At 45.8% G+C, this 23,308-nt stretch overlaps 1 protein-coding gene across 1 annotated transcript in view; it reads left to right on the top strand.

Moving 5' to 3' along the window:
* The first annotated feature begins 2,663 nt into the window (after nt 1-2,663).
* GOLGB1 (golgin B1) overlaps nt 2,664-23,308 on the top strand; it is a 49,656-nt gene continuing 29,011 nt past the window's right edge. The window contains exons 1-6 of the mRNA XM_088447035.1: nt 2,664-2,747; nt 5,251-5,354; nt 9,140-9,307; nt 19,186-19,299; nt 21,111-21,416; nt 22,357-22,467. Of these exons, the coding sequence (XP_088303161.1) occupies nt 5,268-5,354; nt 9,140-9,307; nt 19,186-19,299; nt 21,111-21,416; nt 22,357-22,467 (786 nt within the window). The 5' untranslated portion in view covers nt 2,664-2,747; nt 5,251-5,267. The remainder of the gene's footprint in view (nt 2,748-5,250; nt 5,355-9,139; nt 9,308-19,185; nt 19,300-21,110; nt 21,417-22,356; nt 22,468-23,308) is intronic.

Here is a 23,308-nt window from a genome sequence, read left to right on the forward strand (position 1 = left end):
TCTTGGTGCCAGATATCACAGGACACCTTCAGAGGTCTTGTGGAGTCCTAGGGCTTTATTAACAGAGCAGTGGCTTGCGGGTGAAGATGTAAAATTGCGCCCAAAGTCAGTATAAAGCCCAGCGTGACTGCGGGTGCCGTTTTAAATTTTAACCTGCAATTAGTGGCTTACAAAACAAATGAAGTTCCAAGGATCAATGGGTCAGAGCTGTTTTAGCAGCACAAGGGAAACCTACACAATATTAGGCAGCTGGTTGTATATGTTATGGCTGATGGGTGTATATTGATGTTACATTTTTAACCATTTTTTTTATTGCTAATCAATACGCTCTGCTCACCCACTATCTAATCTTCTCAGTAAATGGATAAGGCTTAGACAACATGTTCTGGCATTTAGAAGTCTCCATAACCTCAAGATTTTACTTTTTATTCTCTTTCTGATCATTCATATGATGGCCTCATCCGCCCATGTCCTGTTCACAAGTAATATTGTGCCCCATATTCTGTGGTTGATCATCAAAGTTGACCGCGATACGCCCATGTCTGGCTAGTCACCCTCATTACCACCCAGGAATGCCCACTGCCTCTCTCTGCGTCTAAATTTATTGTGCGGCTTTCAGAGGTAACCACCTGGACACATGCCCAGGGCAGCTCAGATGCATGTGCAGACTGTAAACACCGCCTGTTTACGTGTGGCACTGACTTAGCACGCACCTGTATCAGGCTCACTATGCTCAATTGTAATTATTTTAAAACTTGTGCAACAAAACATAGGACCTGATTCAGAGATACCAATGTTTACTCAGTTAAGCGATTTATTGGTGGTCTGTGCATACACTGCGCATGTGCCGTTTCATTACCATCTTCAGTCGCAGCAAGAATTTGGCCGCAGTGCCATTGACATTCAAGGAGTGTTTGGGGGAGGTACGGGGGAGTGGCGACGAAAAAGCAGGAGTGTTGCGACCATTTTTGGGGCATGTCACAGACTGCAATTGCAATCCCGTACATGGCTTCGGAGTCTCAGTTCCGGTAGCCATTTTGCGTAGCCATAGGGTTATTCAGAACTCCCGAAAATCAGGTGGCACTCCCAGCTACCCAGAAAAGATGGACAAGTCTCCTGTGGCTGAGCCGTGGCTTCCCACTTCCCCAGTAAAGTGGGCTGCACAGGCACCTGATGACGCAATTCTCGTTGAATCACAACATTGTAACTGTGCCCACCTTTTCGCCATGCCAGTAATCTCAGCAATGCATAGCAGGGACGGAGATATGATGACACAATTGCGTCATCACGTCCTCACACCCATCTAGCCCTGCTGCCCATGCCCACCTCCGCTGAGCCCCGTCCTCTATAGTGCTGTCCTGACTTCCTCCTCCAAGAGGACGCAGCCAAACGGTCGGCAAGAATGATTTGTGATGTCGCTGGTTGGTGTCTCAATACAACTCCCTGCAACTGGGACATTTGCATATTTTCCCACAACCGCTGCGTACAAATTCACAGCAGCAGTGGCGTTAGCGTACATCTCAGAAACAGGCCCACAATCACCATTCTTACAGCTTGCATTTTACCAGCACAGTTGCATGCAACTCTATGGCCCTGATTCAGAGCCGGACGCTCTGACCAGAACGCTCGCTCTGAATCAGGGCCCACCTCCATTAAAATGGAGCGTCCTCCTGGACGCTCGTATAGCTGTGGGTCACCACCCACAGCATATACGAGCATGCAAAAAGATGGTCGCGATGGTCTTGACCATCGGAACTGCGAGTGAAAGCCTGCGGTTGGGTTTCCCAACCGCAAGGCCAGGAGTGATTTTGGCTCTATCAGAGCCAAAATCACTCCCACTGACATCACTAGTGATGTCAGTGGGGCCAGCTTCAGACGGTAGGCGTTCCCTTGGGAACGCCTTCGTCTGGCAGGCACGCCCCCGGCACACCCACCAAAGGGGGCGTGTTGTCAGTCACCATGGACCGCACGTCCCCTTTGATGAGACACTCCGAGCGAAGGAAAGTCCTTCGCTCGCCGGGTCTCGCGCATGCGCACGACGGAGTTCCCTCCGTCGTGCGCATGCGCAGTGGGGAACATCGACCCACTTGCAAGCGTACTGCCGCTCGCGAGTGGGTCTGAATGACCCCCTATGAGGACTCAGTTATCGTCTCCTCTGCCTGCCCCATGGCTATGATATGTGCACACATGATATCCCACGTCCCTGCAAGGACAAGCAGCACATGCAGCGTCCCATCCCTGTGTCAGAGTGTTCCATCATGTGTTGTCCATCCCAGAGGTTCCGTGTACAATCACAGTAGGACGGTCCTCCTATCTCTTGCTATGGGAAAACTGCACGTCTCCTAATCTGGGATGTCATTGAGTAGATATAAAACACGCCCTCTAATGTTTTTGACCCTTTAATACGCCTTCTTACACGTGATTGGTTCTCTTAGACCTACTGTGCTGTTGGAATGTCACTGCAAGCGGCGTTCGTCTCTTCTGATTGGCGGCTCATGTGACAATAGGGTGTACCTTTTATTCTTCCGCTCCGATTGGCTGCTTGCTGTCACACGCTAGGCGCACCGGGATGCGGACCTTGGCGCTGATTGGTGGAAACTGCAAGGAGACAGAGTCCTGTGTTAGTCCGGAAGTGCCGTGCTGCTGCTAGTGTTGCTGATGTGGCCGGAGGCGGAGCAGTAAACAAGGGGCACGGGAAGCCGAGACCGAGCAGCAGTAATATAAGGAAAACGGTAGTCCGGGAGAAGGTAATGATGGGAAGGTGGCTGTCACACAGGACAGATACCAAATCTTACGTATTATCATTAATGTTGAGCACTGAGGTGGTGTGATGCATTTTCACCAAGGAGACATGCAGTCAGGAGCCTGTAACCATACACGGCACGGCCCTGACATTATGGGGCAGATGTATGAAGCTCTGGGAAGTGATAAAGTGGAGAGTGATAAACGACCAACCAATCAGCTCCCAACTGTCATTTTTCAAACACAGCCTCTAACATGACAGGTAGGAGCTTAGTGGTTGGTCGTTTACCACTTTTCAGAGCTTCATACATCTGCCCCTATATCTCCTGTGTATCTGCTGCTTTTATTAGATATTACTGCACGTATTTTGCCAATCCAGATTACCTCTGTGCCCCCATGGCACTGCCACTCCTGTTACCTCTACTACCCCAAAACATCAGGGCATTGCCACTTCACTTATTCAAATACCCCAACCTGTGGCAGTGCCCACTATTGTTACTTCTACTAACCTGAAAATGTCACCACCATACTGTTACCTCAAACCCCCCCCCCACCCCAAAACTTCATGATACTGCCACCCTGTTACCCAGTATATTGTGGTGTTGCCATTGTTGCCTCCATAGCCCTCTTACCAAGAACATAGCATTACCACTCCTGTTACCTCTGCTGTACCTGAACATGGCACTGGCAGTCTTGTTGCATATACTAGCCTAACCTGGAAATAGCACTTGCCTCATTTTCCCTCTGTTTTAACATCGACCTGCCACAGCAATCCCTCCATCCATTATCCTCATTGCATTGTTTAATAAAAACATTTATTCTCTTTCTATACTGAAAAAATAAAACTATTGACCCTAAACAAAGAGTGCTGTGTTGCAGAATTATATAGTCCCTCTAAGCACTCTGTCCCATTGTAATCTGGCTGGACCAATATGTGCTTTGTGCCTATAAATGGCCAATTGGCATTTGTTCACATACATTACCAATTTTTCGTTCCAACGAGCCAACTGGTTGACAAGTTGGAATGATAATCTTTAGATGTATTGCCAGCTTTACTGTGTATGTATGTTCCTAATCGCACCGCAAAGTATGCTGATGCTATATGAATATACCCTCTTGTGCTTCTCCTTAGTTTATTTTTATCTACTTCTTACTCCCTAGTAGGTCACTTAACACTTGGTTGCTTTGTTGCTTATCTGGGTGTTATGGTTGCTAATGTAGCAATTTATATTATTCTTGTCCTCGTCCTGTGTTGTATTATACTGTAAGTCACTGGTCAACCTATTTGTGTATGTACTTTGTAAGGCGCTGTGGAACATTTGTGGCGCCCTATAAATAAATAATAATAATAAATAATAATTTGTCACCTTTGTTTGCTTCACTGCCACAGAACATGGCACTGCCACCATGTTATCAACACTACCTCAGAACATTGCAGTGCTGCCGATTGCCTCCACGATACATTAATACGGCTGGCAATGCTAGCTCTGTTACCTCTACTTTCCCAGTACATGGCAGTTTGCACCTATAAACTCAGCTACTCCAGAACATGGCTCTTGCATCACCCATTACTTGCTCTACTCCATTATATGTTACTGCTACTTCTACTACCTCCTCTTTCCAGATATTGGTACCACCACTGCTCTTAACTGTTCTACCCCAGATCATGACACAGCCACCCCTATTACACTTATAACCCAGGACATGACTCTGTCCTTGCTGTGGTAGATATGGCACTGTAACCTCTATTAACCCATTACCTGGTAGCAAAGCTTTGCCATCCCTGTTACCTCCAATAACACAGAACTTGGCAATTACCTCCAATGTTATCTTCATTACTTCAGGAATTGTGTCTTTCTGTGTTTTCTCAGCCATTGATTATGGAACATGTATGCAATGTCATATCAGACAGGCCTGGGTTTATCTATGATGGATGCTATTCCTACGGTTTTTGAGCTTCATAATCCTTCTGTACAGATGAGACATGCCATTCAGCTCTACTTTCTAGAAATTCAAAATAACTATTGCATTATTTTTTTTTTTTATATATATATATATATAAAAAAACATGGTATAATGGTGAACCTTGTGCTCCTTCAATTCTGTTGCCCTTTGCCCAAGCAGCAGCTTCTAACAGGTCTAGATTTGGGAAAGGCCACACAGCCATCAACAAATCCAGACCTGTTAGAAGCTGCTGTTTAATTACTGTATCAATCAGGGCTGTAACTAGGGGTGTGCAACGGTGCAGAGCCATGTGTGCGGCACTGTCGCTGCCCCAAGACACTTGCCTGCTGCTTGCAGTATGCCTGGAATGGCACCCTGCGGCTTGTGAAGCTGGCCAACGCTCTGAGCCGTGTGCTCTACTTACCGGAGTTGGAGGCTCCGCCCCCTAGGCTTGACATCATGACATCCCAGGTTTAAGGGGTGGGGGCGGCATAGAGTACTGGTATCAATTCTAAAAAATAAAAACCTTAAAAACCGATAGGAAGTGCATTTATTGTCTTTCAGGCCGGATTTAGCTCGGAATGTTCAGCCGTTTTTCTGATCTCGCTAATACAGTCCTTCATGAGCTTTCTGGTGATGGAGAAGGATCTGAAAGCACAAGGGAGTCCGTGAGTAAAGTGTCAAAAATCAAATTGTTTCAACTGCATATGAAAACAACGTCTAAGGCCCGTATTCAATTAGAACCGAAAACCCGAGATCTGCAAAAAAGTATCACCGATTGCGACTTTTCACCAGGCAAAAACTTATGTCTGTATTCAATTCCATCCGCTTTTCGCGTACGCATAAAGTCAATGCAATGTAATAGGCAAAAAAGATTCGCCTCTGAATAGCAGGAGAAAAGAAGTGCATTTTTTTTTTTTGGGGGGTGCAAAGGTGGGGAAACCACTCAGAATCCTTGAGACAGCCCCCAAAGGACAACTGTGTCAAAAAATTCCCACAAAAAAAAAAGGTGAACACCCCAAAAAAAGTACTTTGAAATTGGGGGCGAAAAAGTACAAAGTGGGGATACAAACATAAAAAGTAGCAAAATAGACTTTTGGGGGGTCTGCAAGTATGGGTGAGGTGCTATTTTGATTGCAGGTGCTTGCTTAAGGTGTGGTTTTTTTTTCCGATCTTTAAAACTTCACTTTAGCGACTTTTAAATATGCTAGCACCCATTTTCAAGTACCCCAAATTTGCCAGGACTACTTGTTTTCTCCTAAAAATACTGCTTTATGCTATTCTTCACCACTTGTGCAAATACGCTAATTAGTGGCAATTGTGCGAACTTAAGTACCCCAAACAGTTGTATTAGGGCTCAGTGTTCTCCCCAGGCTGTTTTTGCGGGCGCATCGCCCGGCAGAAACAGCCTACCTCCCGGCACTTCCCCTCGCCGGATTCCCGGTCACCCTCCGCCTCCTGCTGCGGAACACTTGCCTCTGAAGCAACCAGAGGCTAAAGAAGCCTCCGATCGCTTCAGAGGCAAGCGTTCCCAGTGATTCACTGTGCGGGTGATGTTATCACATCACCCGTGACATGAGGAGCCTGTCCTGCGGGCCTGCTGGATTTAGTTAGATCCAGTCAGAGCAAGGCAGCGGGAGTGGGAGTGCCGAGCAGCATATTAAGGTAAGTTCTGGGCTGGGACCCGTCTGGGGGCACTGCATAAGGGGCCAGTCTGGGGGCACTGCATAAGAGGCCAGTCTGAGGGCACTGCATAAGGGGCCAGTCTGGGGGCACTGCATAAGGGGCCAGTCTGGGGGCACTGCATAAGGGGCCAGTCTGAGGGCACTGCATAAGGGGCCAGTCTGGGGGCACTGCATAGGGGCAAAACAAAACTACAGGAGGCAATGCATAAAGGGAAAAACTACACGGGGCAATGCATAAAGGGACCTGTCGGGCTGGAATGGTAAGGGAGGGCAGTGTTCTCCCCAGGCTATTTTTTGCAGGTGCACACCCGGCACTTTGGGAGCCTGCAAGTGAGGACAGTATCTGGGAGCTGTATAAAAAGGAACAGATCCTACAGACTTTGCAGCTTTTTATAATCAGACAAGTGGGCCTCTAATAAGAGGAGAATTAATATATAAAAATGTTATTTCAAGTTTAAATCATTATAAGGGCATGGTTTAAAACATTTTATTATTGCAAAGGCCCCCACCCGGCTACATCTTGATACCACCCAGCTGGAAAAATTTTCTGGGTCGAACACCGAGGGCTAATCGGGCACTACTACATTGATCCCCAATGTTTCTGCATCTCTTTGGGGGGTTCAGGCTGATTTACCCGATCCTGAAACCACTTTTCACCTGTTCTGACTTCGCATGTCTCCGTTTTCGCGTCTTTTGGAATTGAATAGGGCGAATCGCGGGTACGCGCGTGATAAGTTTTCGCGGCTAAAATTCGTGATGTAGGAGAAAAGCTCTGCATGCAAAACTTTATCGTGTACGCGAAACTAATTGAATACGGGCCTAAGTCGCAATGTGACTAGGATGCACCAGCAGACTGATTAATTTGATATGCGACACTTGTATATCTGTGTGCACCTGTACATGAACCACAGTGGAACTTGGAATGAAAAAAGCTGTGGCTGCTACATGATAGCACTTCGTATACATATTCAGAGACTCAGTCGCACTCAGATATACAAGTGTTGCACAGTTTGCTGGAGTGTCCTATTTGTATCGCATTGCGACTTAGAAGAATTTTTGACAAAAAAAGACACAAAAAGTCGCCTGGCGCTAGCAGAGTCTCACGGGACCTGGCGTGTTGAGAGGGGCTTTTTAGCGTGACTGCAGCAAAGATGTGTAAGGACACCGATACGTTTGCAGCAGGTCTTTTAAGTCCTGTAAGTTGCAAGTTGGGGCCTCCATGACGCTGACTTGTTTTTCCAGCACATCCCAAAGATGCTCGATCGGTTTGAGATTTGGGGAATTTGAGGCCAAATCTACACCATGAACTCTTTGTCATGTTCCTCAAACCATTCATGAACAATTATTGCAGTGTGACAGGGAGCATTATCTTGCTGAAAGAGGCCACTGCCACCAGGGAATACCGTTGCCATGAAGGGGTATACTTGGTCTGCAACAATGTTTATGTAGGTGGTATGTAACATCCACATGAATGCCAGGAGGACCCAAGGTTATGACTGATGGAGGTGTGCGTGTGTATATGTTAAGAGAGAATTTATATATGTGCGTGTGTGTGTGTATACAGTCCAAGTGGTGCGGCACTCCTAGCGTTCAATGCAAAGACAGTGGCTTATGTCAACGTTTCAGTGCCCAGTGACTATGTGTGAGTGTGCGTGTATGTATGTATATATGTGTGTGTGTGTATGTATATATAATATATATATATAATAAAATGGCAGCTGTTACTTCAGATACTATTTTAATGGGTTGTTCAGCATCTTTCGATAGGGTGCAATAATGTGCCTTTTTTTTAGTAATTCAAAGGTTTTATCAAATTTTTGGCTGAATTACCTAACCCTCCACCGCTGGTCCATGCAGAATGTTGGCATTTCACATGTCGACATTATGGACATGGCGACACTCTAAACATTCTGACTTGTTCAGTGCCAACATTTTAACAATGTCGACATCATAACTGATTACATCCCATATTCAGAGCTAATAAAACAATGGGCCTGATTCAGAGTCGTACACTATGCCGATATTCATGCAAAAGGCCACTGTTTTTTTTCTCCACATGCGTCCCGATTGTTATTGCACGGGGAGGCAGAACAAATTTGGATGTAGTGTCTGTGGAATTCAGTGGGCATTCCTGGGAGGTCGGGGGATGTCCGCACAGCCGCTCACACTGGAGGCCATCACATGCCGAAGGTCTGGTGCACCAAGGTGGAAATGCACAGTCACAAGACGCTGCAAGTTGGCATCTCAGTATTATGAAAACCTCTCGCAGCATTAACAAAAGACGTGGCTGCGGCTAAAGACGCAGCCAATGCAGCGGCTGCGTGGCAACTCTGAATCAGGCACAGTGTGTCATGCTACTCCTAATTGTGAGTGCAATTATAATCTTTTACTTTTATTTATTTAAGCTATCACACCATTATAGATTTTATTTATTTCAGCAATAAAGTACTCTTTTCAAAGGGCAATGAAAAGATTTTTATTGTATACTTGCAAGTTCAAACCTCTTGTAAGGGAGATTCGGGTTGATCACATAAAACAGATTTTTAAAAAGAAAATACAGAGAATAGTAAATGTTATTTCATTTCCAAATGTATGGCTATAACACCCCAAATATGAGAGATCCCTAGGAGAAAGAAAGGAGAAAAGAGACTTTGTTTTGCCTTATCAGAATAAGCTCTGAGTGAGTGTACTGTATATTATTATGTGTTTACTAAAATCTTTCACAATTTGTTTTCTTTCTCCCTTCCCCCTTTTATGTATAGGAAAAGGACCCCTTGCCAGAATCTAGGACCAGGGAGGCAATGTCGGATGACCAGATGGAAACATTGGCTCATTATGAGCGGTTGGTGATACAGCTGAAGGAGCTGATCCAGCACAAGGATGCAGAGATCTCTCAGAAGGACACAGAGCTGCAGCAGAGGGAAACACAGCATAAGGTGCAGTTATACATCTCATGGACTGCTTAGTAAATGTAGTATTCAAGGGATGGTTTTATATGTAAAGGCAGGTGTTAGCCAACACACAACTAAAGTCATTTCAGATTATGCATATATTTCTGTTCAGTTTTCTTTGTACGTTTTGTCTATACAAGTGGTTCTCCATCATTTTCCCACCTGGGTACCGCCTGGGAGACCATTATTCATACCTCCTTATCACAGGTTTCATTAGGGGTAAGTACCCCTGAATATATCAGTAATAAGGCGTCCATGCATATTGGGGCCTTTTGATTCACTGTTCTTACTCTATAGGAAGTTAATGGGAAGACAGAACCCTGGGGTCAAAAAAACACCAAGGTTTAAAGCTGATTGGATATGCCTTGTCATATTTACTATAGTCCAAAGTTTTTGCATTCAGGAATTTAGTTTTATTTTAAATTTGTCTAATCCTGACCGGCTACAGGATATTTATGTGAGGCTGTAGGCTTTAAGTCTGTAAACCAAGTATATATTTACTGCTGCCATTATTCTACCCGAGCTGTCAGTGATGGACAAATGGTCCAATGGATATAAACACTGCATTCAAAGTGAAGGCAGGAAGTGAGTGTGCTTAATGTGACTGTGCTAAGCAGGGATGTGGGAATTTCAAGTACCTTATGTTGGTAACCCCAGGAATTCCATGTGTGGTCGGGGGCCTCCTACAGCCATGTAGGGGAGATCTAAAGTTTACACACAAGCTATTATTAGATCCAAATAACACTGGATCTAATAGTATTAGCATGGACGTAGAGATCTGTTTGAGCATCCCCTTATTATTGGGTCTCCCCGCAGAACAGAAAAATAAAATCTAATTAAAAAAAAATAATTTCTACTTCAGGGTCCATAGGGGGTCCACAGGGTTGACCTTGGGGTATAGCTTGGATCTGGATCCATGGGCACCATACAGTTAAAGCTTTAGCTCCCAGGATGCACTTGGGTCCTCCTCTATACCCCGCCCCCGAGCCACAGGCACCTCAGTTTCAGTTTGGTGCCGGCCGAAGTCAGTTGCACTGTGCAGTGGGGCTGCAGGAGCAGCCCCTAAGCTTTATTTTTACAGAAGAAAAGTTTTTTTTTTTTCTCTTGTTTTACACTTAATGCAGCAGCATAGGACTGTCCTTCTGGACGTCCATGCTGCCGCTTCAACACCCCGCTGGCGCTGCGACGCCAGTACTGCTCTGGGGATCGCAGCGGGACCCCGGAGTTATTCCTAGCATGGCTCCGGGACCTCCCTCCGACTGCTGCCGGACTCTACGGGAAACAGGTAAGCCGCGAGCAGCGCTCTTAGCGCCGCTCGCGGGGGTAAATGCAGTCAGTTGCCGCCGGTCTCTGGGGACAGACCGGCGGCGCTAGTAGCGGCGGCGGGCTCCCCCTCATGCAGGCATGCTCCGCTGGACCACCAGGGTATAAGTTCCGGAGGGGAACCGGCATCCCTGGGGTTAAATACTAGCCAGGGGAGGCAGCCTTCCCTGGTTTAGCGGCTCCTCCCCTCAGCTCAGCGCGCCTTTTCTCACGTGTACTGGCGTCGCTGAGCTGCTCCTCTGCTGGCCACTCCTCCTCAGAGCTCTCCGGCTAACGCAGGCTCCCAGGCAGGTGCATGGTCAGGTCCCCCTGTGTACCGCTCCCCTACCTAAAGGACAGTGTACACAGCGCTATAACTCCCCCCAGACACTGAATCTGGGTGGTTGAGGGCAGCGATTGGTGCAGTAAGTACAATCTTCCTGCATTGTATGTGACTTTGCTAGTGCTGCTGTCTGTACTCATTTTCTACTTGCTGTCAGCTTATATCTATCCCTTTGCTTCTCCTACAGCCCGAAGGTGTGTGGGGGAGGGGCGTTTTTCTATTAACCTCACTTTTATAAATCATGTATTTGTGAGGTCAGTCACATACTGTTGTGTGCTACACAGTACCATATTTTTGGGCCTGTTTGTGCTGCATGCTGGTGAGTGCGAGGGTGTTAACACCGTATGTCCTCTGCTGATAAGTATTTATTGTATAATTACTGTATCATGTCTGATGAGGAGACTGAGCACTCCGGGGCTCCTGTGTTGCTTTCCTGCAGACGCTGTTCTGCTGGTGTTAATGGGAGGATTTATCTCAGGATGGTCTTTGCGGGCAGTGCCAGCTGGCACCAGGCCCCTCTATACCCCCTATGCAGCAAGACCCCCCTTGGGCGATGTTTTCACAAGTGCTGACATCTATTGCAGATGTCGATCCCTACAGTGACCCCTTCTGGGGCATTGTCCCAGCACTCTATCTCCCATTCCCCGGATATTCCGCAGGTATTGCGGTCTCCCTCCGGGGCCCAGACTGTGAGACAGTATTCGGGGCTGCCTGTGTATGTCCAGCCTCCCCCTGTATCACAACAGTCTGTAGTGCCTTTTCAGGGCTTCCCTCAGTCGGCTCCTCCGCCTTGGGTGGATGTTCTCTCCAACTCGGTACAGAGTTTGGCGCCTTCATCCTCGACTTTTCAGTCATTTTTGCAGGGTGATGTGCCACAGAAGGCGACTAAGCGGCCTGTTGTGAGTTTACTCACTGCGCAGGTATCAGAATCGGATCCCTCTTCAGATGATGGAGAGGTCCATGAGGATTCTGATTTGGATGCTGTGGGACCGGAGGTTGAGCCTAGGTCCTCCATTAATGTTCCAGCATTAGTTAGGGCGGTGCGGGCTATTCTCAATATAGAAGAGGAGGCACCGGTCCCTAAGTCGAAGTTTCCTGACTTCAAGAAAGCAAAGGTTACTTCTAATGTGTTCCCTCTGTCCGATCAGTTGGCGGATCATATGGCGGCGGCCTGGCAATTACCCAGCAAAGAGATTCCAACCGCAGAAAGGGTTGGCTTCTCATTATTCCTTTCCTGAGGATCATTGCAGGAAATGGGAGACTCCACCAGCGGTGGATTCACATGTCGCTTGCTTGGTTAAAACCGCTACGCTACCATTGCCGTCTATTTCCTCTTTAAAGGATCCAACGGACAGGAAAGTGGAGATTTGTTTGAAGTCGCTCTCCGGAGCGGTGGCGCGCCCGTCCATGGCCAGTTCCTGCGTGGCTAAAGCCATTGAGAACTGGGCCAAAGCCTTGGAGGATTTTCTTACGGACGGTGTTCCGGATGTTTAGAGAGCATTAGTGGCACAAATGAGGGATGCCGATTCCTATATTGAGGAAGCGTCATTGGACGCAAGCATGTTAACCTCTAGAGTTTCGGCTGCGGCTGTGTCTGCTCGGAGATCCTTGTGGCTGCGGTCCTGGAGGGCTGATGCAGACTCTAAAAAGGGTCTGGAGGCTCTCCCCTTTAATGGAGATTTGCTATTTGGTCCAGATTTGGACAAAATAGTGGATACCTTGGCTAAGTCCAAGTCGGCTTTCCTCCCTTCGGCTTCTGCGCCGGCTAGGGTGAGGAGCACTGCAGTTCGGTCCTTTCGGGTTCAGGGTAAGGCCAAGGGCCAGTCCTTCCCGAGACATTCAGCGACCAAAGCCTCATCCAAACCCAAGAAGCATATGGAATGCTTGGCGCCCCTCTTCCAAACAGGAGGATAAACCTGCTGCCTGACGGGACGGGCCTCTCCCTGGGGGACCCCAGAGTGGGAGGCCGACTTCTCAGATTCGCCCAGTGTTGGTTCAGTACCACCACGGATGCTTGGGTTCGAGAAGTAGTCTCTCAAGGGTATGCCCTGTCGTTTCGGTGCAGGCCGCCCCACCAATTTTTTTGCACGAGTCCTTCGCTGGACGAGTCCAAAGCTTCGCATCTCTGTTTCTGGTGCAGAGACCCAATGGGTCTCATCGCCCTATTCTGAGTTTGAGGCCTCTGAACAAGTACCTCCAGAGTTCCCAAGTTCAGGATGGAAACATTGCGGTCCATCATCCTGGCGATGGAACCGGGGGACTTCATGGTCTCCCTCGATATCCAGGACGCCTATCTCCATGTGCCCGTGGCACCGGCACATCAGCGGTACCTGAGGTTTGCTATCCTAAACCAACACTACCAATTTCGGGCGTTGCCTTTCGTTCTTTCCACGGCTCCGAGGGTTTTCACCAAGGTGATGGCAGTCATGGCTGCCCACCTTCGGGGTCAGGGTATACGGTTGCTGCCGTACCTGGACGATCTGCTGCTGCTGCTGGCGAGCTCCCCGGAGGTGCTTCTTCATCATCTCCACCTGACAATTGCTTGTCTTCAAGCACATGGGTGGTTGATAAATTGGAAGAAGTCGTCTCTGATCCCATCTCAACGGATGGTCCATCTGGGAGCACTTCTGGACTCCAGTCAACAAAGGATTTTCTTGACTCTGGAAAAGGTATCCTCTCTACAACTGAGGATACACGGTTGCCTAAGCAGTGGCAGGGTGTCAATACATTCGGCAATGAGTCCTGGGGTCCATGGTGTCGGCATTCGACATGGTGGAGTTCGCCCAGTTCCATTCCAGACCCCTGCAGGGGCAGATTCTTGTGGAATGGAGCGGGTTGTCCCGCCGGATACGATCCCAGATACTGGTATTGTCCCCGGAAGTGCGCCGGTCCTTGGCGTGGTGGCTGCAGTCAGCTCATCTCAGCCAGGGTCGCCCCTTTTGGATTCCGGACTGGGTTCTGCTCACGACAGATGCCAATCTCCGGGGTTGAGGGGCAGTGACCGGCTCGTTGTCTCTTCAGGGCCGTTGGTCGGCGAAAGAGGCCGTCCTTCCCATAAACATTCTAGAGCTACGGGCAGTGTACCGTGCTCTTCTGGCGTCAGGCACCGTTCTTCTCGGAAGAGCAGTTCAGGTGCAATCAGACAACGCCACCACGGTGGCATACATAAATCACCAGGGAGGAACTCACAGTCGAGCTGCGATGTTGGAAGTGTCCCAAATCCTGACTTGGGCGGAGTGCCACCTTCCAGCAATATCGGCAGTCTTCGTCCCGGGAGTCCTCAATTGGGAGGCAGACTTCCTCAGCCGTCACGATGTGCATCCCGGGGAATGGTCGCTTCACCCAGAGGTGTTTCAACTTCTCGTGGACAGGTTGGGACTGCCGGAATTGGACCTGATGGCCTCTCGTCACAATTACAAGTTGCCCATATATGGCTCAAGGACAAGGGACGCAGGCGCAAGCCTAGTGGATGCGTTGTCAGTGAAATGGTCATTTCACCTAGCGTATCTGTTTCCTCCAGTCTCCCTGCTCCCTCGGGTACTCAGAAAGATCTAACAGGACGGAGGCGCGTTTCTGCTGGTGGCTCCAGCTTGGCCCAGACGTCCTTGGTACTCCGATCTCAGGGGCCTGTCTGTAGACGCTCCGTACCTTCTGCCTCAACGTTGAGATCTGCTGTCTCAGGGTCCCTGCCTTTACCCGGATCTGGGTCGACTGTCTTTGACGGCGTGGCTCTTGAGACAGCCGTCTTAAGGTCCCGGGGCTTTTCAAGCGCTGTCACCATGCTTAGGGCACGTAAACCTGCCTCTGCACGGATTTACCACAGAGTGTGGCACACTTACTTTCAGTGGCGCGAGTCTAGAAGCTATGACCCTCGGGTGTTCAGAGTTTTCTAGGATTTTGGCATTTCTGCAGTCAGGTCTTGACCTGGGCTTACGGCTTGCTTCCCTAAGAGTTTATGTATCGGCCCTGTCAGTGTGGTTCCAACGAAGGATTACCACACTGCCTGACGTTCACACTTTGTTCCAAGGTGTTCTGAGGATCCAGCCTCCCTTTGTGCCTCCAGTGGCTCCGTGGGACTTGGCGGTGGTTCTTCGGGTCCTGCAGGGACCTCCTTTTGAGCCTCTTGAGTCGGTTGACCTCAAGTGGTTAACACTTAAGACTGTGTTTCTCCTGGCTCTTACTTCGGCCAGGAGGGTATCCGAGTTGGGGGCACTTTCCTGTATCCCCCCCTTCCTGAGTTTTTGCCTAAAGTGGTTGCTAAGTTCCACATAGATCAGGAACTTGTGGTGCCAGCTTTTCAGGCTCCGGGTCTTACGGCTGGCAAGGCTTCGCTGGACGTGGTCCGGGCTCTCAGAATTTATGTTGAACGGACGGCCTCTGTTAGGAAGTCCGATTCGTTGTTCATCCTCTTTGGTTTCCATAAGAGGGGTTGGCCTGCCAACAAACAAACTTTAGCCCGTTGGCTTTGTTCTGTTATTAGGGAGGCTTATATACAGGAACGTTTGCTTGTTCCAGCCTCGGTTAAGGCTCATTCCACTCGGTCTGTAGGCCCTTCTTGGGCTGCTAGACGTGGTGCCTCCGCTGTTCAGCTGTGCAAGGCAGCCACTTGGTCTTCAATTCAGACATTTTTGAGGTTTTATGCGTTTGACCCCTTTGCCTCTCAGGATGCATCCTTCGGGCGCAGGATTCTCCTTTCTGCTCAGGAGCGTCCCCGCCCTTAGTTGAACTGCTTTGGGACATCCCCAAAGTCAACCCTGTGGACAAAAGACCAGGAATGATGATGTTCGTCCATGTAAGATGACGTTTTGCCTCGTTCTGAGTTCCGTTTTTTTGGAGGGAAAAATCCGAACTCCACGTGCAAACTCGAACCTATCCGAGCCTGCACATCCCTAGTGTATATATATATATATATATATATATATATAAATAATATATTAGTATACATTGAGGATATATGATAATGGAACAGGGATTTAATTTTTATATTTACAAAAGCACATTAAGGGCCTGATTCAGGGGTGGATGCATTGGCGATTTTTAGTCTGCGTAGGCATCCGAGCTGCACAGCGCCTGCGTCCCATTGGTAGCCACCACAAGTCACAGAACAAATTCAAATGCAGAGAGATGCGATTTCAGTGGATGTTCTTGCGTGGTAACATACTAGTCGGTGGCTAGTCAGACGCGGGCGTGTTGTGGACTTTTTACACAGTTGCACTAATTTCAGTGGCCAAGAGGACATTATGCGCCTCCATAGTGCTGGTGCAATGTTCTATGGTGCGACCGTTGTGCAACTGATGGTGCTGCCCTTTTACGCAACTCGGAGGATGCAGGAGCCTCAGCGGGTGGGTGTCTCGTTGTACGAATCCCATCAGCTGCGACATTAGTATAAAGACAAAGTCACACTGCATAAAAAGTCGCAGTTGCGGCAGCATTAGCGAGCACCTCTGAATCAGGCCCTAAATCTTGGTCCCTATAGCTATGTTAAACCTTGTATAAAGTTTACTATCCTAATACAAGAACTAGATTTTAGGTTGAATGTAATTCAGGAAATCGAAATTTGGGGAGAATCATGCAACTGTGAATTCTTCATATTTTAGCAGAAAAAATGAAAGCCCTGTGGTCTTGAAGTGGCTAAAAAGCAACGATTGCCTGCAGCAGATACATTTCTTGACTAAGGGGCACTAGCTGCTTGTAATCATTGGTAAATAAAGTACAGTACTCATCCATTACACTCAGAACCTCACAAAACGATATTAAAGCTTTGCAAATACATATATGTTGCCTTACTGACTCTAGCTTTGTTTAGCTGTATTGTTTTTGTACATTGTTTTCTTTTCTATTTTTACCATATCCTTTTTGCAATGTTTACACATCCTGGAGAACATGGTTATCTTTGTGTTTTGAAACGGTGCTTACCTGCTGATATAACAAGACATTGTATAATGACCAGCTTTCAGTATATACAGAATGCTTGGGATATTCATTGTGAGCGTTTTCCTTTCCATAATCTGGAGTACTGTGCCTGAAATAGACTGATAGACCTTTCCTACACACCCCGGCATTCTGCTCCTCAGAAAGGGCCTGATCTCAGAGTTGCACGCTATGCCCATATCCACACAGTTGGGCAATGTTTTCAGTGCTGCACATGCGTCTGAGTCGCGCCGAGAACCAGAGCGATTTTGGAAGCAGGTAGTGTGGATTTTGGTGGGCGTTTCTGGGCGGTAACAGGGGGACGGCTAGGCAGACGCGGGTGTGTCACTGACAGCGGCTAAAGACGCACAGCTGCTCACACATGAGGCTATGTTCAGACGAAGAAATTGCACCTGCCATAGGGCTAGTGCAAGTTATGATGGTGAGACCCAGGGGATTTACACAGCAGCAAGACACTGCAAATGGGCGACTCATTATTAGGAAAATCTGCTGCGGAATTAGCATAAGATGCTGACGCGGCTACATCCGATTAAAATCGGGCCCAACATGTGCAGAACAGTACTGCACTTGGTGATTATGTGTTTGATAATTGTAACAGAGCCCATGTGGCTACATTATCACCCAGTATTGGGACACAGGAGAAGACCTATGGACCTGGCTGCCTTATTCATGCCTCTGTGGCTTCACTGGATCCCACAAAATGGCTGCTTCCACTATGTGTATGCAAAATGTACATGTAAAGTGCAGTTTGAGCTACATACATGTGTTGGGTAGAGCGTATAATAATATTGTCGGCTAATAGAAATCCTACTGTTTCTTCTTTGCTTGATACATAACCTCAGCCTTGGCCCACAAAGCAAATGCACTGGCTTGAAAGACTTTCCCGGAAACGTAATTGATGTTACGGTTATTTATCACTCCTACTGAGATGTTCTGCACATTGTTAAACATATGTTATTCTAATCTGTTATCTGTGTTCAGGCTTTTAAACCCAAACTGTTTTTTAACAGACTAAAATCTCTTAAGCCTCACACACCAACTCCTTCAGCCTTCATCACTGCTCAAGATCTTGCTTCCTATTTGAAGGAGCAGATTAGCAATATCTGATATAAAATTGTGCCTCTTCCCCCAAATAACGACCACCTCAATTTTGTTCCACCATTCTCTGGCAGATTCTTTTCATTTGACATTACAGATGAAGTCCCTGCAATCTTATTCTACTACCTGTCTTCTCGACCCCATCCCCCTCACTTATCAGTCATTTGCTGTCACTTGTGCTCATCATTGCCTTGTCTAACAATTGCAATCACTCCTTCTCCACTGGTATCCTTCCACCATATTCAAGCATGCAGTAACTCTCCAGAGAGACTGCACTAACTAAGGTGGTCAGTTATTAGATGTCTGTTAACTCTAATGGCCTGATTGCTCTGTATATGTTTTCAACACAACGATGAACACTATCCCTCAAGCTCGCTGCCTAGGTGTCCTTCTTGATCCAGAACTGTGAATTGCTCTCCACATCCAGTTTGTTTCCAAGTCTTGTTATGTACATCTATGAAACATCTCCTGAACATGCATCTCACACAAGTCATTGGAAAAACTTACTTTATACACAAATAATTTCCCCCTCTAACTGGGTCTTACCCATACAAGACTTGCACCTTTACAATCCATTGTGAATGCAGTTGCTAGAGTAATGTTTCTAGCTAAACATTCTTTCCTATTCTGCTCTCCCAATTATTTGCACTGGTTAACCTGTACTTTACAGAATTTAATGTAAAGTACTTTGCTAACATACAAAGGCAATTACAGGGCTGCCCCAACATAGATCTTATCACTCGTCTCAGAATATCTCCCAGATGCTGTCCTACATTGCAGAATCCCTCTCTTGTACAACAAGCCTTCTCCCATACCTCCAAACTTTCAAGTAATCCCTGAAAACGCAGCTCTTTTGGCATACTTATAAAATGACCAAACATCCGTTCTTCCCTGATATGTTTTACCTTATTACCATCCCAGTACACAGGTCGCGCAAAACTTCCATTTATTCTTTTTCTGTTCGCATTGTTGTCCATCTAGATCCTATTACAGCCTTGTTGGGCCATTATGCATTTGGTGTAATTTTTTAACTTCTTGTATAATGCATTTTTTTCTATAGATCATAGTAAAGTATGCGGCATATGCTGGGGCTATATATATGTCATTTATATAGCCTGCGATGATGAATTGCTTTGCAGGAGTAGTGTCCTATATAGTGGTTCTGTTACAATTTGTCTCTGTCTCTCAGGTGGAAAGAGAAGCTTCAGATGCAAAATTTACCAAATTGAAACTTCAGGCGAAGGCAAAGGTGACAACTTTAAACAAACAGATTGAGGAACTGAAGAGGACAGTGGCTCATCAGGTAAACATCCTCTGCAATTTAAGTATCACCTACCTTTTCTACTAAAATGAATAATCCTAATAATACATACTATAGGCTTGATTCAGCAGTGCACTGCTGAACGCAGATTTCCGATGGTCGGAAATCTGCGCAGGTGCCTGACCCCTTCTGCCCATGTGCAGAACAGAACTGCGGTCCTCGCCCACAGACTGTCATCGATTGACATTCTGCTGCCATTTGTGGGCGAGGAGGAGGTGGGCGAGGAGGGTTTGGGGAAACGGAGGCGCATCGCTGCCGTTGGAGGGGGGGGGAGGGAGATTGTTTCTGCATTAGAGAGGTGGACACCTCTAACATCCATTTGCATGTTTACTCTGCATGTATACATTCTGTTGCTTCAATCGCTATTAGCAACACTTTTTTTGTCTGTAATCAATTGTTTGTTCTTTTATGCATATATTCAGTAAATAAGGTTTTTTTTATATATATTAGTTGACTTGGTGATTCTTGACAGTCATACTTTCATATGCATGATATATCATCATTTCAGCTCACTTATTCAGGAGTGGTATAGAGCGCATTTATCTGATTCTTGTATTTCGTATTATATTAGAAAGGCTAGACACCCTTTTCCAAGTGCAGCCATACCTCGTACCTTTTCAGTCCAGTGCACAGTAGACCTCCATTTGTACTTTACATGCAAAAGCAGCCAGTAGTTACACTACATGCAAAAAATTTTTATGCATTTACACCCCTTGCATTGCAATATGGTTTGTCCAGGTTCACAGTTAAGTGCTATTTCTTACTCTATTCCAAAGCTGAATCAGGCCCACAGGGCAGAACTCTGGTACACCCCTCCCAATGAAGAATCATGCATTTGAAGGGGTTTAAATAGTATAATTTGGATAATAAAGACGTGTCCGTTTTCAGGTGAATTTCTTTTAAAAAGCTCAATGGTTTGAATGATGTGGACAAAGCTGTAGAGGCGCTGTATTGATGGGAAAGTGTTTTTTGAACTTGGAGATGGGAGTAACAAGTGTTTTTTTCCAACATTTTACTAACTTATATAAAAACACTGAAAAATCCATTTACATACATTTTTCTATGCCCCAAAATACTGGAAAGACTTTAATTTGCTGAAAAACACTTGCTGGCTATCATTTTTCCACCATTAATAAAAAAAAGGTACAAATCAGCCATTTGACACCTTTTTAAGAGCCTGACCTTCAAGCACTATCATTATGACCACTGAGCGCATTCTTTATGGTCCTGCTATCTCAGTTGTCACTTTTATAGAGGTCAGAATGATTTAACCACTTTTTCATGCCCTTCTTCCAGGTCGTACAAAAATCGCGTAACCTTGCTGCAAGTTTTGCAAATTGGCATTTCTAATTGGATCTCGCATTTCTTGGGTGCACACGTTTGTGCTGTGTATGCGAGTTCACTTTCACAAACTCATGCCTAATTGGATTGACCCGTTATTGTCAATTGTCTGTGCTTCATGTCTCTTGCTTGTTCTTTATTTGTTTGTTGTATACCTTATCTACTATGAGTCACATACATTATATGCTTAATTTCATGCTAATATTAATGCATTTTGACTGTTCTGTATTTTTGACCTCTCTTATTTTGTAGTTTGCCTTTGTTTGGTTGGGAAATTGCTTGTTGGTCCTCTACGTCTTTGTATGCTGTGATTCCATACTGTACAGTATTGCTGAAATTTGTGGTACCATATAAATTACTAATAACAATAATTGTCCAGTGTCGCACGGTATGGAAGCTACACTCTGACATTATTGTTTGGTCATTGCTCAAGTCTTCATTTTCCCATGCAGGTGAGCCAAGATTTAAGTGGAGATAATACATGCAATGAGGGGCAAAGAGAAATTCCACAGAGTGTACAGAGCAATGAAGAGACCACTTCTAAACTGCAGGATAACATTAATGAGCTCACAAGACAACTCCATGAGAGTCACCAGAACATTGATGAACTCTCAAAACAACTTTCTGAGGGTCAAGAGACTATTGCCACCATGACAACGAAACTACAGGAAAGTCAAGAAAGTATTAATGACCTCAAAAGAGCACTACAAGAAAATGGAGATACTGCTAGGAAGCATCAGGAGAAACTGGAACTTGATGTAAGAATGACTGTAATATAACACAAAGGGGGGAATCCAATAAGCAGCGGCTAATTACCCGCACTGGGAATTGAAATCACTGGGGTTTACCCCCCATGTTAACCTACTGAGGTGGACTTTTCCTTTCAGCTCCAGGAGCCGCTTGGCAATATCTGTGAAAAAAGGCAACCGCTAGGGGTAGCACAGGGCAGTTTACACGGAAACAGTGGGTTAGCGCGCGTTTACCCTGTGGGGAGAATGCTATTTAATTGATTAGCATTTCCCTGCGCAGGTAATTGGCCGCGTTTCCCCAAATACTTTTACTTATGTACTCGATTCTTTTTCTTCTACAATTATTAGGGATTGATTCGTAAATTGTCCTCTTGACAATATTAGGTGAGATGCAGCGGACAATTTGCCTCTGAGTTTTCAGGTATGGCATAGAGTAAACTACACACATGCTGTGTTAGAAGCTGCAACATGGGTAATGGACAATCCCTGTACCTGCAACGCTTCCTGAGTGCTCTCCTGTGTCTGCTCTACACAGACTATGATGTGTAGACTAAAGTACTGATACTGTGCCCATTTGAACAGAGCTATAATGTACGTACAATTGCATGCATTTGTAGCTTACTATTGGTAACACCTCTAATCTTTAAATGAATAGCATTAGAATTCCTGCCAGCAATGTGAAAGATACTAAATGACATATTTTCTGTAGTGTAGGGCTCTGAAAGTCCATAGTGTGTAATACCCCATGCTAAAATAAAGAATCCAGATTTTTTTTTTTTTTAATAGTTTTCTGTAGATATGGCCACTATCTTGGAACAGCGCAGTTACGTACATTTTAGAAGCTGAGTTTTCTATTAGCCATGCAATTGCTAACATTTAAATGATTATTATTAATGAAATGATGCAGTTAATATAGTTAATGATTAATATTACAAATTGTCTGCGTTAGATTCGGCAACTGCAGAACAAACTGGAGGAGCAGAGTGAAGGCCTGAGCTCCCGTAATCAGGTGGTGGAGATGTTGGAGCAGGAATTGCAGAGCGCTGAACTTCAGAAGCAGGTAAGTGGTGGCCATGGTATTATTTTCACCCTCTGCACCTACCTTTTCAATATTTGTAAGACATTTGATCTCCATCATTATATTATCTAAATACTTCAAAGGCTTAAAGCTTGATTGCTCCTGTCCTACTGCAGTGGTTCCCAAACTTTCCTGAATCGCAGCGCCATAGATTATCAGCATTTTTTTCACGGCACCTCTAGGCCAAAAGTTTCTAATTGAGAAATTCTGAAAAAATTATTAAACTGTGTAAATTGTGCTTGCCTGTCATCGCTAGGTTTAGTTATGTGGTGGTGGATAGGGTTCTGTTACTGTTTGTCCACAGATTTTATGATAGGCAGCCAACAGCACTGGTTTAGTCTATCACATTGACCATAAATAATTTGATTTGGACCGGACCACCAACCTGTGGCAACCCCTACAGGAGCCCTGTGGCATGCAATTTGGGAACCACTGTCATACTTTATAGTAATTTTTTTTTAATCTTGACTTTCAGCGGCGATTACATGGCCTATTATCATTAGGAAAACATTGACACTGGAGAGTAGTTATGTTATATAAGGATTTATTTGTTATAAAGAACTCCTTTTGCATTATACTCACCATACATATACTAAATTATAAAGAAAATAATGATTTCAAATGACAAGAGACCACCCTTACTATATATTAAAATGAACCATAGTAAAACTGCAGTGTTAAACCCAATAGTGTTTACAATAGGGGAGGAAGAAGAAACATAACCTGGTTGTTTTAGATAAAGATGAAAAACACTATGAAAATAGCCAGGTTTAGTGGGCTGAATTATACATTTATTACTTACTTTAGTCATTTTACACAAGCC

This window comes from Taudactylus pleione, unplaced genomic scaffold (genome assembly GCF_031769625.1).
Source record: "Taudactylus pleione unplaced genomic scaffold, aTauple2 ptg000019l, whole genome shotgun sequence".
In the NCBI taxonomy this organism is placed as follows: Eukaryota; Metazoa; Chordata; class Amphibia; order Anura; family Myobatrachidae; genus Taudactylus; species Taudactylus pleione.